Here is an 18,634-nt window from a genome sequence, read left to right as displayed (position 1 = left end):
CTCACGGCACTCAGATGTCGGGTGTGCATTATACTGCAAGCACCTTTGGCAGTGGAGGGAACGGGAGGAGTCAACTATATAACGTTAGTTACAAGGGAGGCACCCTCCTTCAGGAGACGGTCTATGGAGGGGGCGTGCTCAGAAAAGACCCGCATAAGGCGGGTGGGGCCGGCAGTGTTGTGGATGCGACGAACCGCACGCACCTCCAGATGGGGATGTGCCTGAAGCTCCACCAACATCTCCTCCTCCGTGAGGGTCGTCGGGCAACGCGGGGATTGGGGCTGGCGGGAGAGAGGCGGGTAAGGAGCAGGGGTGAGGGAGGCATTAGGGCCAAAACGGGTGACAGGGATGTGGGAAAGGAGGTCTGTGTGGAGGGTAGGGCTGGGGGAGGAGATGAGCACCGAATCACGGCGAGGAGTGAGGAGGGAGATGGGGGCACCAGGAAAATTCTGCCAAAGGAAGAGGGTGAGGTTCCGGGCTTCAGGAAGGGAGGGATCAGGACAGGAGAGGAGGTAGTGGTAGGAGGAGGGGGTGGAGGAGGAGGAGGAGGAGGGGGCTGAGGGGGTGAGGTTCTGGGCTTCAAGATGGGAGGGATCAGGACAGGAGAGGAGGTAGCGGTTGTAGGAGGGGGCAGAGACAGGTGGGGAGACATCCATGGCATCATGGGTGGGGGAAGGGGGACGAGGCGGAGCCTTTTTGGGAGTAGAGCAGGCAGGGGTGCCACTGGGGCGCTTGATGGCGGCGGAGGAGGTGTGGGGGATGGGAGCGACTGGAATGTGGCGGGGAGTGGCAGGCCCCAGTGCGGGAGGTGGCGCCGGAGATGGTGAGGGCGATGGCGAAGGCGACGGTGAAGACGATGACGATGAAGGCGAAGGGGAGAGTGGAGCGTGCGTCGTAGCCCTCCGGGCGACCACCCAAGTGGGGGCCGGAGAAACGGAAGGAGCAAAGGGAGGGAGTGGAGGGAAGGGATCAGAGGAGGCGTGGGAGGGAGGAGCCGGGGATGGGGCGACAAATAGGGAGGGAGACGGGAGAGTGAGGAGGGGGGGATGGACTGAGGGGGGAGTGATGCGGCACACCACGTGATAGTGGTGGCAGCGGCGGAGGGGGAAGTGTATATGATGGCAGTGGTGGTGGCTGTAGAAGAGGTGGTGGGGGTTGACATTATGAGAAGGGGGAAAAAAACACAGGACAAGACAAAGAAGCAAACGAGAGACTGGCAGGGCGACGAGAAACACAGAGTAGAAAGGGACGGCTGCGACCGCTGGTGGCTGCGACCGCTGGCGGGGACCGCTGCTGGCCGCTGTCTGCTGGCGGGGACCGCCGCTGGCTGCTGGCGGGGACCGCTGCTGGCTGCTGGCGGGGACCGCTGCTGGCTGCTGGCGGGGACCACTGCTGGCTGGACTGCTGCTGGCTGGACCGCTGCACGCCGACGGGCTGGCTGGCTGGAACCTGCATCACCTATCGCTTCGATTGGTACCGGAATAGCACAATCGAAGGGCGGTATTCAACCGAATTACCGCCGGAGATCGGCTGGACTAGGGCAGAGCGTGTCCCTATATAAGAAACTGGAGGGAGCGGCTATTGGCCGCTGTTTGCACGTGGCTTAGCGGTGGCGCCCTCGCTGCGCGAGAGCCGCTGCGCGGAATAGCCGGCGGGGAGGCGGAGCCCTCTATGGGCTGACCACGTCCATTTGTTCTGCCGCGTGTTCGACTTCCGCGGCGGAAGGTACTAGACAATGACTCAGTTATGTTATGCCGTGATGCTACGGACTATGGGACAGATGGCATTTATGGTAACAGAACTGGGGCAAAAACTTAATGTTTGAAATTTACTGTCACCACCCTTGATTTTGATTTGATTAATGCAAGGAGAGAAAAATAACAGTGATCGTAACCCATTGGTGCCCACGCCGACACTGAATTCGTTGTGTGGTTCCGCTTCGTGTGCTTCTACTGAAGTCAATTGATAGCCTTAAGAAGCAGTAAGATACAATTTACTAGTTCCTTATTAGACATGATTTCTCCAGGCTGTACCGACCCGATTATTCTGTGTCTTTCGTCGTCCAGAGCTCTGTATTGGAAGATTAGATGTGGTGCAGTTTCATTCTCCGCACCACAAATTCTACACCTAGGCGCTTCTTCCTCTATACCCATTGCGTGTAGTTTTTTCTTGAAGTCCTCATGTTCAGTGATGCTGTTAGAGTCAGAGTGAAAAGGGGATGCAGTAATATGCTGCATTCTATTTCGGGTGTAAAACCGTTGAAAACCAGTAGATGCACACTGTCGTCCATTTTTAGTTACAAGTAAGTGATCATGGGGCTCCTTTAATAGAGAAAACAGTGACCAAGGCCTTTATTGTATTCTTATTTGTGGCTTGTTGCATTTCAATGATATATGCAAAATGAAAGTACATATCTATTAAAAACCGCCACATGGCACCATGGGATGCATCCACATAATTGACAAGTACTCGGTCCAGCGGCTGGCTAGGTATTGGCTTTGGGTGGTGGTGGCTGCTGCATCTGACAAGCTTGGCGGTTTTGAATCATACACTCAATATCCCCAGTGCAGTAAACTCGTCCTGGTGCCCTTTAGACTATGCACATACACTGTGAGCTGTGGGAAAAGTAGCATTGTTCTGCTGGTAGACGCCATTGTTCCGAGCAAAAACAAACTGCATGTAGGCGTGGACATGTTCCCAAAGGGTAGATGCGTTCTTTTGGTGATCCGTTGTGCCGTCCAGAATGATGAGATCACTCAAAGAATGCCATGAAAACATTCCATGCACTATAACGCTCTCTCCTCTTGCCTGGATGATTCTAACGATTCTTGGAATGTGTCTGCTTTCGGATTTTTCACACTGTACTCACCAATGTCCATCTGTGCAATGGAGCAGCCGGCCGGAGTGGTCGTGCGGTTCTAGGCGCTACAGTCTGGAGCCGAGCGACCGCTACGGTCGCAGGTGCGAGTCCTGCCTCGGGCATGGATGTGTGTGATGTCCTTAGGTTAGTTAGGTTTAATTAGTTCTAAGTTCTAGGCAACTGATGACCCCAGAAGTTGAGTCGCATAGTGCTCAGAGCCATTTGAGCCATCCAATGGAGCATAAAACGTAATTCATGAGTTCTACCATCAGTTGAAACTGTTTGCTGATCAAGTTCAGCATTACAGAACTTCGTTTGAGACATGACTTCAGCATTATTAGCTTACCATGTTTTCGTTTCTGGATCGTAGTCTAATATTCTACTTGCTATCTCCCGATGCAGCTACGTAGTTTTGATTTTACCGTCGCTTAAGTGATGGTTACGAAAGGTTCCGGTCCAATAAAGGGAGTCATTCGCCTATCCTGGCCAGTCTATCAGCTTGTTCATTGGCGGTGATTTCTGAGTGACCAGGGACCCAAGCAGGTTTGTCCTGTTACTTCGTCCTAGTCTCCCACGGGCTTCATAGCATTCTGCAACGCTCTTCGATCTCGTTGCAGGGTCTGATAACGATTTCAAGATGCTTGGCTGCCTGAATAAACTCAGAAGCTACGATCCTTGTGGCACCTACTCAGTTCTCCTTCGTGCACACTTTGACAGTGGATATTTCCGCCTGGAACAATGTGGTCAGCTTCCCTAAAGAGACTGTTCTCTCTAATCTACGCTGTACCCAGAATACTGAGGCCTCAGCGCCTTTATCTGTTTTAAAACCGTCAGTAAACCAGACTGTGTGTCCTGAACGGTGTCGTGGTTTGGTCTTCCACTGATCCCACCTTCTAACTGTTACTCTGGAAGATTGATTGAAGCAGCTAGAAGTTATTGTATGTTCAGCCGGCTTTCACCTGGTTATTCCTATACACCACACTCACTATATTGGTGTGAGATTCTGGATATCCTAAACGAATGCTGTTGTTTCCAGTTTTTAACGTGCCATGAATATAATTCAAAGGCCTCCATACCAACAATACGTGTTCTGCTAATTCTACATGTTACGGCTAAGCAGGCCAATCTCTGCACCTTGCCAAGCTCTTTACAATTAGCAGCCGCCCTCTGTTCTACTTTATTACACCATATTGTAGCCCCATCAATTATCACAGGTCTTAATGTATTGGTGTATATCCAGTACAAAATCCTGGGGTTTAGACCCCAGTTTTTACCACAGGCCCTTTAGTGCTTATAAGAGTACTTTTTGCTTTGGAATATAAATTTTTAATATGAGGGGACCATCTTGAGTCATCCCTAGACACTTCACTACCCCCACTGAGGAGCTTGAGTTTCCAGTATGTGAGCTGGATTCGTTTTCTCGTAAATAGTACTACAACAGTTTTCTTAGGACTGAACATTAGAGTCTATTTTCTTCACCAGTTTTCCACAGTGCCTAGGGCACATTGTACCATTGCTCTAACAATACTAGCAAAATTACCAAGTATTATAGTGAGTAGATCGTCTGCGTATCCTTGGCAAAAGTAGCCTCTAATATTTAATTCTTCAATGACCTTATTCACCACTAGATTTCACAGTAGCGGGGACGAAACCTCGTGGACACCCCCTGATGATGTTGATCGCCATTTCCTCATTCCTCATGGTGGATTCTACCTTCCTTCTACTTACAAGGGAAACATCCCATCGCAGCCCTCTCAGATTTAGTGGTAACATGGCCCAGTAGATAGCCCTTCAAAAACTGAACACAGATCAAGCATAAAACCAGGAGGAAGGTGTGATAAAAAGCAAAACAGAAACAGTGAACGGGCCAAACTAAGCAAGTGCAGTATTGAGCCAATCTCAACAGCAGTGGCGTCGTGGTTAACGCTGGTACGGTAGCCCAGCGTGTTCGGTCAAAGGGTTAGCTCCCCTCTATAATAAAAAATGAAAGAAACTGAGGGAATGTATCAACGGTGAACTTGAAGGGTTGTCATGCGACGTCCGGTGCGAACAAATGCAACGATCAATGACGTACAAAATGAAAGAAAACAAAGTGGTCACGGTGCTCGACTGTGTAGCGGTCGTGACTTGTTCAAAACGGCCTCGTGCCATTTATTTTTTTCCTCACAACACTATGAACTGTCCGTCCGGTCATTGAAATGTTTGTTATTTTTCTGCAATCTTGGCTGTTCTCATACTATACAATGGTTATAGAATATGAGTCATGTGGTAAGAATACGTTACTGTCGCAAGTAAACGCGATGCATAGTGAGAGCGGGCGAGATACCACATAGACGTCTCACAGAAATGACACTAACAAATAAACGGGTGTGGACTATGTTATAAAAAACGAATACAAGAGTCAAACTGACAAAACGGAACGCAACCTCAAAAACGTTAAAAACATATGTTTTGACAGAGCACAGAGAAACAGTGTAATAAAGACACTCTTGCGTTCATTTGTTGCAACTTATGTGATAAACTTACGTTTTCATCATTTCCTTGGGAGTGATTATATTCACGTTCATATGGACACCTAAATCGAGCAAGAAGGACGAACTCACTCACCCGCCGTACAAGTCGGGTGCTTCGATTGGAGATTCCTGTCATATGACACACGTACTGTCATTTATGCTGTGTGTGACGCACCAGACGTGTTACCCGGTGGAGGATTCGACTGACTTGTCGCTTTGTCGTCAAACGTTTTCGGTTTCCTTTCGAAAACCCCCCTTTCGGCTGTAATAGAGTATTTGTGCAGAATCAACTGCAATTATAGGTCCCTTCCTTACACCTCGCTATCGCAAACGGATGTCACACCACGACACAGACACAAATTTGAATAAAGCACAAAAAAAAGAAAGAAACACGAAGGAGGTTCGAATACTGCTCGCCCGCTTGGCAGTCTAACACAGTGACAAGTAGTAAACCACAACAGCCTTGCAATGGAAGACTGTTCTAAATTGCGCTTAATGTCCTTGTACCGTTCACTGTTTCTATTTTGCTTTCTTTTCGCAGTTGAGTATACTTTCTTCTAGTTTTCATGCTTGATCTGTGTTCAGGTCTTGACGGGCTATCCACTGGGCCCTCTTACCACAAAATCTGAGGGGCCGCGATGAGGTGGTTCCCTTATTAGCAGGGTCTTTCTCCACCTGCATATGGCGGTTTCAGTGCCACGCACCTCTGCAGCTCTAACCATGGATTCGTAGGTCAAATTAGTAAAAGACGTCTCGATATCTAGGAAGACGCAGACAGCTATTTCTTGGAAATGTAGAGGTTTCTTCCAACTTCCCAACCAGGTGATGAAGTGTTGTTTCAAATGACTTACCGGGTTGATAAGCGTGTTGGTTTATATGAAGAGTAACCTCAGTTAACTTCTTTCTAACATGCATATTAACCAGTTTTTCTGATGTTTTTAGAAGAAGGGTGGACAGACTAGTCGATCTTATATCCTTAACCTTGGTATGATCATTTTTTGCTGACTTCAGAAAGAAAACAATCCTCTCTGTCCTCGAAACATTAGGAATGATTTCTCCTGCTAGGCTGACCCTAAACAATCTACATCGAAATCTAATTAAATCCTCTCCTGCTTGCTGCAGTAGATCTTGGTGGATACCGCATCGGCGTGGTGACTTGAATGGTGTAAAGTTCCCACCGGCCATAGGATTTTTTTGAAATCAACGCTTTTTTGTCATATTCCCAGTTTTCCATCGCCTGTGAACCAGTGCCTCTAGTTTCTGGCTCCTGGTCTGTGTTATCTGCCAGAGTGCACTTAGGGAAATGAGTCTTCAGGTGCACATCTAAATTCTCTCTCGCTGACCTTATATACCCACCATCCTGCTTCTTTAGAGTACCTCCGGGTTAGTTGGTATTCTAGTGATGCTTTCATGAAGTATGGCGCAACTAGTTGTGTCTTCCATTTCCTCATAGAACACGTTTCAGGAAGATATCTTCACGTGCTTGATCGAAAGGTTGTATTTGATAAAGGCTTCCCTTTCTTCCTTGCAAGGCTAAACTGATTTCTTACCTAGATTGTTGTTCCCTCTAAGTCTTTCGAGATGGCATGCTTCAATAAATTTTTTTCGGTTTTCAAGCCACGTTACTTCTGCTTAATAGGTGCAATGGCAGCGCCGGAGCGTTCCAGAGAAGACTGGAGTGACTCATGCGCCAAAGAAAGTTGGGCAGTTCCTAGCAGCTATGGATTGCCGATGATACACAAGGAAAATGTTCCTCTAAAGCCTACAGTTAGCGCAATCAGTTTACCCACCTACAGATTACCAAAACATCTGGCACGGTTATTAGCATCCGAACTGGACACTGCGAACATCACGTTGTTGATTCGTAGTCATTTGTTGAGACCTCAGGAAAATAAAGATAGGCCAAAATGACGTAATGGTTATTCTGGATGTTGAGTCGTTTTTTACTAGAGTGCTGGTACAAGACAAGTTGGATCTTTTGTCCATCCGATATCATCGAGCTTTTCTGCCATGACTTAGCAACAACGTACTTTCTTTGCCACAAGGAATGTTATGAGATGACGGATGGCATGGCTATGGGATCCCCACTGTCTCCGGCTGACACGAACTTTTTCATGAAGCATTTTGAGAAGGAAACTCTGAACCCTTCCAGGTTGCATCAGTCTTGCTTCAAAAAATGGTTGAAATGGCTCTGAGCAACATGGTTCTTAACATCTGAGGTCATCAGTCCTCTAGACTTAGAACTACTTAAACCTAACTAACCTAAGGACATCACACACGCCCATGCCCGAGGCAGGTTTCGAACCTGCGACCGTAGCGGTCGCGCGGTTCCAGACTGAAGCGCCTAGAACCGCTCGGCCACAACGGCAGGCTAGTATCACTTCCTACGGCACGCTGACGACATCTTTGTGATATGAGCTCATTATGAAAATGCATTGCAGAAGTTCGTCGACCACATGAACGGTACCCATTGCAACATTAGATTTATTATCGAGTTGAAGAGGGATGGTAAGCTTCTGTTCTTGGATGTTTTAGTTGAACGGAAGGCAGGAGGCCGACTTCGTCATTCAGTGTCTCCACACTTCCTGGGAAGGGGTAGTACTATCCTCTTCAGGAAGGTAAGCTGAGACCAATACAATTTCACTCATGTTTCCTTCCTCACGTTGTTTCATTCTAATGGTCACAAGTCCCTGGGACATAATTCTTGAGGGTATTTTTGTTCTGTTAGTGCAACTACAAAAATGCTCAATTTTTTCCCTTGGACGTAAGTCTGCAATCGGCATTAATAAAGTCCTTTCTTAATATAAATGCACGTCCTGGAGTTCTTGAGATTTCAAGCATAACTCAGCTCACTTCCAGTTCCTCCGAGGCGTGAAACGTCCCCTTTATACACATAACTTTTCTGGATCAGGGCCACGTCTATCTCCTGTCTTCGCAGAAAACGACTAAGGGTGGCAGTTACCCCTTTACTCTGTTGCAGGATTACCTGCAATACATGCAGCCGACAAATTGCCGCCATGGTCACTTCTAATATCTTTGATCATTCTGACGGCAACGTGCGAGAATCCTAAGTTCAATGTGCGGCCCTATTCTCGCATTGTCGTCGGGGATTTTTCGCAGACTCAAAGGTTTGGCCGTCGGGCAGAACGTTTTGGTTTATTAACACCCAATCTTCTGTCGAGACCTTCTGGTTCTGCGCCCTTATTTTCTCAGAGAAGGAGTATCCTTGAGAAGTTTTGGTTCCCAAATTGATACCTTTGCGGTCTTGAAGAGGTCAGTCACTGTCTTGACCAACAGCTTCGCCTCCTCCCACGGAGATATCTTGAGCACCATCTCCTTAAGCCACTCCACTGTTCTCATCTCATCAAAGACAAAGTTAAGAGCAACTTTGTTTAAATAGACCCTCCTGTATAGTGGGTATTGCTGTTGGAGAACCACCATCTTCAGAACTGAGACTGATGTTTCCATATTTCCTCCTCAGCTTTTTCTGGATCCGTTTACCCCGCGAAGTGGAAGTATTAGACGCCTCCCTTGTTCTCTTTCACCCTGTCTTATAGCCAGAAAGCGTCTGATTATTTCCTTCACTCTGATACAGTATTTTTTTGGAAATCTCAGGTTCAACACCTTTTAATTCCTTCCTTTTATGTTTAGGTAGCTATTATTTACTTGCCTTTTCTGTTTGTTCGTCGAGACATGTTCTCTTCTCAGCCCCAGACAACGGTTTGATCTTGTTCTGTTTCAACTTCTCAATAACAGTTCCCTGATCCAGTTGCGGGAACTGCTTCTATTCGTTCCATTCCTGACAATTGATGTTTGTGGTCCCATCAAGTCCCTCAGTTTTTGTTTTGTTTTCTGTGTTCTCCATTTTGATCCCACAACAATTGGAGAGCTATTCAGTTGACACCACGGAATCGCACGCAGTGCAAGGCTAATTACTCATACAGATCGCCTGGTATCCCTGACGCTCCGTTAATGTCATATCTTCCCACGTGGAACGCACTCCTCGGCACGGATCGCATCTCACCTTGGGTTGGATACTTGGGGAAATGGGGAAGGGCTTTGAGAGTGGACATGGGAGAGATGAGGCGTTGTGGGACACCCTTCACCTGCTGAGGGCTGGGAGACCCTGCGAGCAGCTGCGCCACAGCTGGCATAGCCCTCCGCTCCACGTGAACACGTAAGCCTCTCCGCCTGCAAGATACGAACTTCGACAATGCAGTGTCCCCCAGAGGGTTATCCCCCTTAGCCAATGGCGTATCTTTCCTGTTACAAATATATACGAGCAAAAGAAGCTACAAATGTTGATGTCATTTGTTCAGACACGTTGTTCCTGTTAACACCGTAAAAATATTTTAAAATCGAGTTTAGTCTTGATTTCACGGAGTACCTCACATGGCTATAAATTTTATCCAAAGTAGTTGACACACAAAAAGTGTATACATCTGCTTTGTAGGGATATTTCCCACTTCTTTTTTCAGAAATGATTTAACAGAAGTGTGTAAGTTTAAAAGTCTTACATTTAAATATGGAACATTTAAAACAGAAACATCTGCTTTACAAGTGGACTGACGGAATAACTCAGGAGAATAATAATAAAAGCGCTGTCAGGTAAAAGCGTAAAACTGATTATTTCAAGGACTATTATTGGATTATGCGAATTATGGTGGAGTACTATTAACCTCAATGAAAAATTACTGCACTATCGCAAGTCCTTTCTAAAAGGTTACTGAGAAATGTATTTTCTTACACAAAACATGCCGCAGCTAAAGTGTGTAATAGTAGAAAATTAAAAAAAAATGTCGTTCTGAATATGTTTCATTGTCACAGCTGATTTTGGAATTTGTGTACTGACTTATCAGCTACTACTCCATTGAATCATTCTTGTTGAGTATCAGTTCGCTTTCTGTAAGTATCTGTGTGTGTGTGTGTGTGTGTGTGTGTGTGTGTGTGTGTGTATAGTAATACCTTTTTTGTTTTTGCAGGAGAATGGAGAATTAGTGCCCTTAACAGAAAGTAATGGCATTGAAATTTTAAGCCATCTGGTTCAGTCTACTGGTCTGTCTATCAACGAGCCTTATTATGGTGCTCTGAATAACGATGGGCATACTGTAATTGCCTTTATCCATGACCCTGATGGAAGACATTTGGTAAGTGTTTAGCTAAATAATTATAATCCATTTTGATATTTCTAAAGAGTTTGAATGGGAACCTTTTTTGAAAGTGAATCTTCATACGTGATTTCTATTAATGAAATATTTATTTATAATTTGCAGTGTGACTCACTGTCAGTGGTTCTAGTCTACAGGTCGAGATAAAAGTGTCTTTCATCCTGGCAAAGTGTTGTTTTCCTTAGACAGCATAAATTTGTAGGAGGTGCACCATTAAACCGTGCGTAAGATCAACAACTAGTCCTAATTTAAAATACATTTTTACTGAAATTTCAATCAGTAGCTCCTGTTTTGAAACAAGAGACTGAATACTTTTCATTTGAAGAAAGCAAAGTTCTGAAACATCGCGTCGGATTAAATCTATGCGCTGGACCAGAACTCGAAGGTGGAACTTTTCTTTTCACGGGCAATTGTTTTACCGACCGAGCTATCAAGGCGTGATTAATGACTTGCCCTCACAGCTTCAGTTATGCGTCTTTTGGCGCGCCGGGACTCTAACCGGGACCTGTACTTCTGTTGGAAATACTCTTATCGGATGTGCACACTTCGTAGCGTGTTGCAGACAATCCCCTATGGTATGGCTAAGTCACTTCTCCGCAACGTCTTTTCTTTCAGGAGTCTTAGACTCTTAAGGTCTGCAGGAGGACTTCTGTGAAGTCTCAAAGTTAGGAGACGAGTTTGTGGCGGAAGTAAAGCTGTGAGAGGGAGTCGTGAATAACTCACCGTTAAAAGCATTACCCGTCAAACGCAAGGCCCCGGAAGGAGGCGTTGTCTGCCACACAGTTTTAATGTGTCGAGGAGTTTCGAAACGTGCACACTCAGCTGCTGGGTGAAAGATTCATTCTGGAAATCACCGGCTAGATGCCTTTCTCTTGACTGTTGATAAGGTAATGAAAACAAGTTGGTCTCTATTTCAGAGTACTTTGTTACTAATTCGTGTTGTGACGATGAAAATAAACGTTTTTGGTCAAAAACGCACGTTGTAGGCTCCCTTAGATCAATGCAATTTGCCCAAAGTTTCTTCTGTGAATACATTCCACCCCTGTTATCCGATTTTGAAAGGTTTGTAAAATATCTGTCAATTTCTTTAGTTGTGGGAATACGTAAGAGTTGAAGTTTATCAAACATGGTGAACAGGCAAAAGTTCCAACGAGAAGTCTACTCGCGTAGTTTTGGTCAATAATTTGTCCCGAAAATGTGGGCAGTATATGTTTGCAATTATTTCATCATTAGTCCAGAAGAATCTCTTTCATATCCCACGAAATATCAGCCATAGTTTGAGACAGATGAAATTAGCATCTTTTTTCTTGTGGTCAACTGAACCTACTGATTCCGGACGTTGGCTTTGACTAACGATGTAATGATTTTGTGGCGTGTGTCATTATATATGTCACTAGCCCGAAGTTTAAATTACGTTGAAAGGTGAGTCGCTCAAGCAGAAGGCCGCTGCTGCTGCTATTGCTGTTACTGTTGCTCGCTCGTCAATTCTCACTTAGAATACATTTTATCACGATGAAACTTCTAGTCTCACATAACGTTTTGATAGTAATTGTGAAGGTGGTGCAAGCCCTTTAGTATTCTCCTGAAAACTGTTCGGCAAACAATTTTTAAGCTGTTTCAGTATTTTACTGACGTTTGTTAGTGATTTCAGACTTACTGCTTGTGAAACTGCTGCGATTACTGTATACTGAGTAAAAAAAAAAAAAAAAAAAAAAAAAAAAAAAAAAAAAAAAAAAAAAAAAAACGAGTATCAAACGTGACTGAAGGTGCGGCGCATAATCCTCATGAATAAATTTTAATTTTACTTCCGTGACCCTTGTGTTATCTGTTCACCTTTCCACACATAACCAAGTTTGGTTCCCACGTAGTATGCAACTGCGATAGTTATTTGTCTGTCACGCGATAGATACTTGCTTAGCTCTAGAAATATATTCTCTGTTTCACACTGTGTTCGTACGTTTTAATTAGTTTTAATAGTTTTATTTGCTGTAAAGTGATATGTTAAATCTTAGATGATTTCTATTAAAAATACATTATATAACACTCTAAGCTGCTGCTTAATTTTTTTAAAGTATACGACCAGTTTCGATCAAAGACTAGTACCCAGCATGCGCTGTACAGACGTGATGGATACAGGAAAATATCACGACAAAGTCTGCTTAAAAACTGTAGTACAAATACAAGCTATATTTACAGTTTGGTTAATTTATTTCCAGCAAAGAAGAAATCCCCTGCCTATGAGAAATAAGAGTAATACTTCTCAAAACTCTGCAATGGCAACGGCAATGCTCTGTGTCAGAAATAATGAATGCGAACGACTACTACAGCTGATCTCTATAAGAAAAGACGCTCCTGTGATCCTGAAACGCGTCAGGAGCGATTAGAAGCCTAATAGCCGGGCGGAGGGGAAGGGGGACGATTGGAAGCTAACGCAACTAAAATTGGACCACAGCATTTGGCACAAACCCTAAAACTGCAACTAATTTTGCAAGCCGATGGATGCTGGGTATGCGAACCACAGATTTCACAAATTGCTAAACACCTTACCGTCCTTCAAAGTAGGTTCAAAAATGGTTCAAATGGCTCTGAGCACTATGGGACTTAATTTCTGAGGTCACCAGTCCCCTAGAACTTAGAACTACTTAAACCTAACTAACCTAGGAACATCACACACATCCATGCCCGAGGCAGGATTCGAACCTGGTTCCAGACTGCAGCGCCTAGAACCGCTCGGCCACCTCGGCCGGCTCAAAGTAGGATTCTCTGAGAACAAAATGGTGCATTTACGTATGATCCTATGGCGGACTGTAACAGCCATGGGTTTCTTTCCATTGAAGGCATTTAGGTGGAAAGTCGAATGTGTTAGTTGGTGGTTTGCAGACGAAACAGTGAAGTTTTCTTTACTAGACCCACTGTTATGCACTTGCAATAAGATGTTTCGTGCTTGGTTCCCATTGCTCCCTATATTAGCGTTCACGTTGTGAGAAGAACGAAAATGCACTAGAAACTATCCCTGGTATTTGATTAAGGACATTAAACAATGGGGACGGCTACTCCTTGTTCAGAAGACGCAGTGTGACGGTGGGTCATAGAGAAAGTAACTGAAAGTGATTCTGTTGCAAATGGCTTGTTATAGATTCCGTCGTTTCTTGATAAAGGTATTTAATTACAAATCAAAGTTGAGTGCTGCAGCAGTACGTATACAAGAATAGAGGAAAGTGGTGTTTAATGTGCTGAACAAGGTAGCTTCTGAGATCAGCAAGGATCTACGTAGAGAATTGAGAAAGTATGTTACACATGTCATCCCTCGCTAAAATCATTGCGCAAGAAGAATGGCGCATTCTCAGAAGGAAGCGCATGTTCTGGATTTCCTGCAGACAAAGCTCTGCTTCGGTACGGTTAACAGTTGCACCACAGTATGGGAGTCAAAATGAACTGCTAATAGAAACATAGTCCCAAGTCGAAGTACGTAAGCCAGTATGATTCTTGTGGGAGAAACGTCTAAATTGCAGGCAGGTTTACAGTGAAATTCTATTGCTATACGAACCGAACGCTATGTCGGATCCAACCGTAGTGAAATTGTGCCAATAGTTTGACCAAAGTCGCACAGATGTGGATGATGCTGATCTGGAAGTCCAAAATGGTTCAAAAATTGGTTCAAATGGCTCTGACTACTATGGGACTCAACTGCTGTGGTCATCAGTCCCCTAGAACTTAGAACTACTTAAACTTAACTAACCTAAGGACATCACACACATCCATGCCCGAGGCAGGATTCGAACCTGCGACCGTAGCGGTCACGCGGTTCCAGACTGTAGCGCCTAGAACCGCCCGGTCACTCCGGCCGGCTCCAAAATGGTTCAAATGGCTCTAAGCACTATGGGACTTAACATATGAGGTCATCAGTCCACTAGACTAAGAACTACGTAAACCTAACAAACCTATGGACATCACACACGTCCATGCCCGAGGCAGGATTCGAACCTGCGACCGTAGCAGGAACGTGGTTCCGGACTGAAGCGCTTAGAACCGCTCGGTCACAGCGGCCGGCTCTGGAAGTCCAGACCTTGTATCATGAGACATCTATCTCTTCAGCTGACTGAAGGATCATCTGGCGGAAATCTTCCAACGATGAGGACGTCCACACAGCGGCTCTCGAATGGTTCTGTGACCAAAATATAGATTTCTGTCGTCGAGGAACTGACCGTTCTTCACAGAGATATGATGACCATGCTGAAAAATGGTGTCGTGTATCTGTGTCACTTTGAACTGTAGAGCAGCATTCAGGAAAATTTACTTGGTCTGCCATAATAATGTGTAACATAACTTTTGAAGCCCTGCGTAGCCGCTCTCCACCAACCGGTCCGCTACTGGAGTAGCAACGGAAATGATTAGCATATCCCTAAATCGGCGTACAAGACGTAGGCCTCAGAGTAATTTTTACCGTAGTTCATCTTGTGAACAGTCGGTGTATATTTAAATGACAGTAAGTCCCTAGTGTAGCTTGCTGACTTGAGTGGACAGTATAAAAGGGTGCAATCGATTGACTGAGTTAAGTTTAACATTTCGACACTTATTCATTTATTAATAACTTGAGTCAAGATGGTTGCAAAAGTGCAGTTTTACTTGAACAATAAAACTGACCTAATAACTGAAATAAAACTGGGGACAGAAAAATATTTTAAACTCTCTAACTCAATAAAATTCTACAGCATTTAGTACCACAAACATAGCGACCATTGGAACAGTAATTCCAGTTTTTACTCAGTTTTAAAAACGAAATATTTATAGAAACATACAGTAATCGAATTTTCTAAAATGACGTCCACTAGTTTGCTTTTAAGTCTAATAAAACTTTAATTCAACTGTGTTTTAGAAAAACACATGGTCATTTCATCAATTTACAACCAGGTCAGTACCAAATCTTAATTTATCTAGAACCAAGAGGACAACGGTAACTCCTCTGGGATAGTGCGTTGGATCTCCAGGGCTCATTCTGTCATAGCTTCTTCGTATGAAAATCAGTGCGCTCCAACTCATGCACATCTAAGGAAATGTTACAGACTACCCTGAAACAACTCAGTATTAGAAACAGGAAACCATGGCTTCTCAGCACAGCCAGACAGTGTAGTAGTACTACACATAAGTCTGATAAGCGGGCTGTGCATCAACAACGTGCACTCGTCCAAAACCTGTCGCTCCAGAATAACATTAAAATGCAATGGGCAGTAACAAATCACCGTACCTGTTTCTATCTCAGCCATAAACGCATCAAGGCCAGAATTCACTGTGTGCATCCCTGTTGGCTGGACACACTACAATCATTGCTGTAAGTTCACTCTGCACCGTCTTCAGAAACCACAATAAAGCAGGCCAACGATGACTACATGCATGTGGCCGGCTCCATGAACAAAGCACATTCACAACTTGGGGCAGCGCACACATACAAAGCGAGCGAATAACTGCCTTTCCTTATGGCTCCATGCACCGGCTGACTTCTTCCCCGTTCTCATTGCTGCCAGTGAGGGAGCAGACCACAGGGCATCGGGAAGTATAGTCGACCTATGACTTGGGCCTGGTAGTGCCAACCTAGGAAATAGTGCCGCACACAGCCCATTAGTAAAATAGTAAAATCCACTTAACTCCAACCTGACCGCTATCGATCATTGGTGATGTGGTCAAATGGTTCAAATGGCTCTGAGCACTATGCGACTTAACTTCTGAGGTCATCAGTCGCCTAGAACTTAGAACTAATTAAACCTAAGAACATCACGCACATCCATGCCCGAGGCAAGATTCGAACCTGCGACCATAGCGGTCGCTCGGTTCCAGACTGTAGCGCCTAGAACCGCACGGCCACTCCGGCCGGCTATTGGTGATGTAACGATAACTTTACTATCATTTCTTTTACGAGAAGTTCTTCGTTATTACACCAATACATTATCAAAACACGTGCGAACTGCTCGAAAAATGTCAACACTGGGGAGTTACCATGCAAATAGTCGAGACAGTAGCCTATAAAATTGGCTGGATGGACAGTATACGTACGGTACACAAAGCATCGGAATACTTAATGAGCATGTGGCCATCAACGTAATTTTTCCATTTTTGTCCACCAGGTATAATAACGAAGAACTTCTCAGTATAGATGTGTGTTAGTAACGTTATCGTCTCATCGCAAATTATTTGATGGATTTTACAATTTTTATTGGGGGTATAGCACCAGTTGCTGACGCGAGAGTAACCTCTAGCAGCAACGGAGCATCTGGGCTGATGTTTAACAACATTGTCTAAGTGCACTTTTATTTTCTTCGAGTATCAACTTCTGCATGACCAGACTTGCTAATGTTCTGTAACTGATTTTGCGGTCATTAGTGTAAATTGAAAATTTCGTAGAGTACATTTTAATGCTATCTTTTATCTTTCTTGTTTATGTTTTGCGTATCTCGTAACTTTGTTAGCGCCACAGTCGAATAATTTCATTCCTTGCTGCGGGCTGTTTGTAATTTCTAAATTAGTCGTGAGTGTTTTGATCAGTATACATCCTTCGTGATTTTGTACAGTTTTCACACAGTACTAAATGGAGAGGGACTGTATTTGTTGTGTGGGAACACAAGGAGAATTGCGTACTCTCCGGAAACAGCTGAAAGCTGCGGTAGTCTCGGCTGACAGTGTTCAGGCTGGTACTTTAAGCTGCAGCGACCTTGGAGCACCAGTGGCGAAAGATGTGATACTTTTGGTGCCGCTGGAATCCCCCTAAAACCACAATGTGAGTATGTAGTCAGGTACGCAACATCAGAGTGGTTTGTCGTCACTCGATGGTGAGTGGCGGACAATGTCTGCGTGGATGACGAAAGAGGAAACTGGCAGCACAGCTTCCCCTCACGCTTTAGCAACAGGTATGAGGTGTTGCCATGTGTAGATAAAATATCTGAGCCAGTATGGGATGCCTCGTTTGTTTCTCCAGTGTCCAATTTTTCGGCCAAGTCTCGACAAGTGAATAGGGAAGCAAGCTTGTTACTAAAAGATCCAACGTTATGCATTAGACTTGGAAAGGAGGCCAGTATACAGTCGATGTGTTCGCTTGGAGGTCTCGTATGAGATGTGGACGGTGCTCTGATAGCGCAATTGAGTGCACTGGAAGAAACCAGCTGCAAATCGTTGGTCATGGCGGCACTAATGGAGCTTGCCGATTGGGTTCTGGAGCAATTGTCGGTTCCTTTAGAAGGTTGATAGCGCCGGTTAAGGCAGCTAACACTGCACTCAGGGCGCAAGCACTACTTAATATTTGCAGCATCACACTTAACGATCGATCGCGGTCCTCTGCTTTGGAGCCTAGTGGAAGATCTAAACCAGAGGCATGATAAGAGTTTTGTGAGAATAGTATCGCCCTGCTTTACTGAAATGTAATGCGGAGGCTACGTCTGGTAATGAGCATGGCTGGGGCCAGGTTCAGATGCGTAGAGGAGGGTATGGACAGAGTGAAGGGTAGGTGGAAAGAGCAGTGAGTGGGGAGAAGCGTGAGTTGCTTGAGCAGGTGGAAGGCGTTGAGAGGATGTTGCAGGTGTAAAAGGTAGAAGGGGAGGCGAGAGGAGGATATTGCCAGAGAGAGGGGCGAAGGAAATGGACGAGAGGGGAAGGAAGAGACGAAGATATAGGGAGAGTGAGGAGGAGGGGAGAGATGGAGGTGGGAGGATGAGGACATACCGAGGCAGGAAGAGATCGACAATGAGAGGGGGAGGAGCAGGTGTTTTGAATGTGTGTGTTGAATGCATAAAGGTGATAATGACCATACATTGTTAGCAGGTTGACTGAAACCGGAAGTGTATAACAGCGAAATCCTAAATTCAGTTTTAAAGCGTATCACAAGGATGGCGACATATTTATTGCCGCAGGGAATTTGACAATATCTACTTAGATTATTACACATTCTGAACGTGAAATACGTGAAGATGGCGATGATCCGTTCTACTCTACATTTACGATATTTATTTGGTGTTTTGATGTGTCGGCATTGAATCGTCATACCTGAACTTTACTTAAGTGACGCCATTTGCAACAAAATTCTACTGGCTGTTCAAAGACTGGGTGAT

General features: G+C 44.9%; 1 protein-coding gene across 1 annotated transcript in view; it reads left to right on the top strand.

Moving 5' to 3' along the window:
* LOC124775684 (phenoloxidase 1-like) overlaps nucleotides 1–18,634 on the top strand; it is a 178,817-nt gene that overhangs the window by 122,431 nt on the left and 37,752 nt on the right. Inside the window, exon 7 of the mRNA XM_047250512.1 lies at nucleotides 10,356–10,520. Coding sequence (XP_047106468.1) covers nucleotides 10,356–10,520 — 165 coding nt within the window. The remainder of the gene's footprint in view (nucleotides 1–10,355; nucleotides 10,521–18,634) is intronic.

This window comes from Schistocerca piceifrons, chromosome 2, assembly GCF_021461385.2.
Source record: "Schistocerca piceifrons isolate TAMUIC-IGC-003096 chromosome 2, iqSchPice1.1, whole genome shotgun sequence".
Classification (NCBI taxonomy): Eukaryota; Metazoa; Arthropoda; class Insecta; order Orthoptera; family Acrididae; genus Schistocerca; species Schistocerca piceifrons.
The sequence above is the reverse complement of the archived record's forward strand: the minus strand, read 5'-3'. Positions and strand labels throughout refer to the sequence as shown.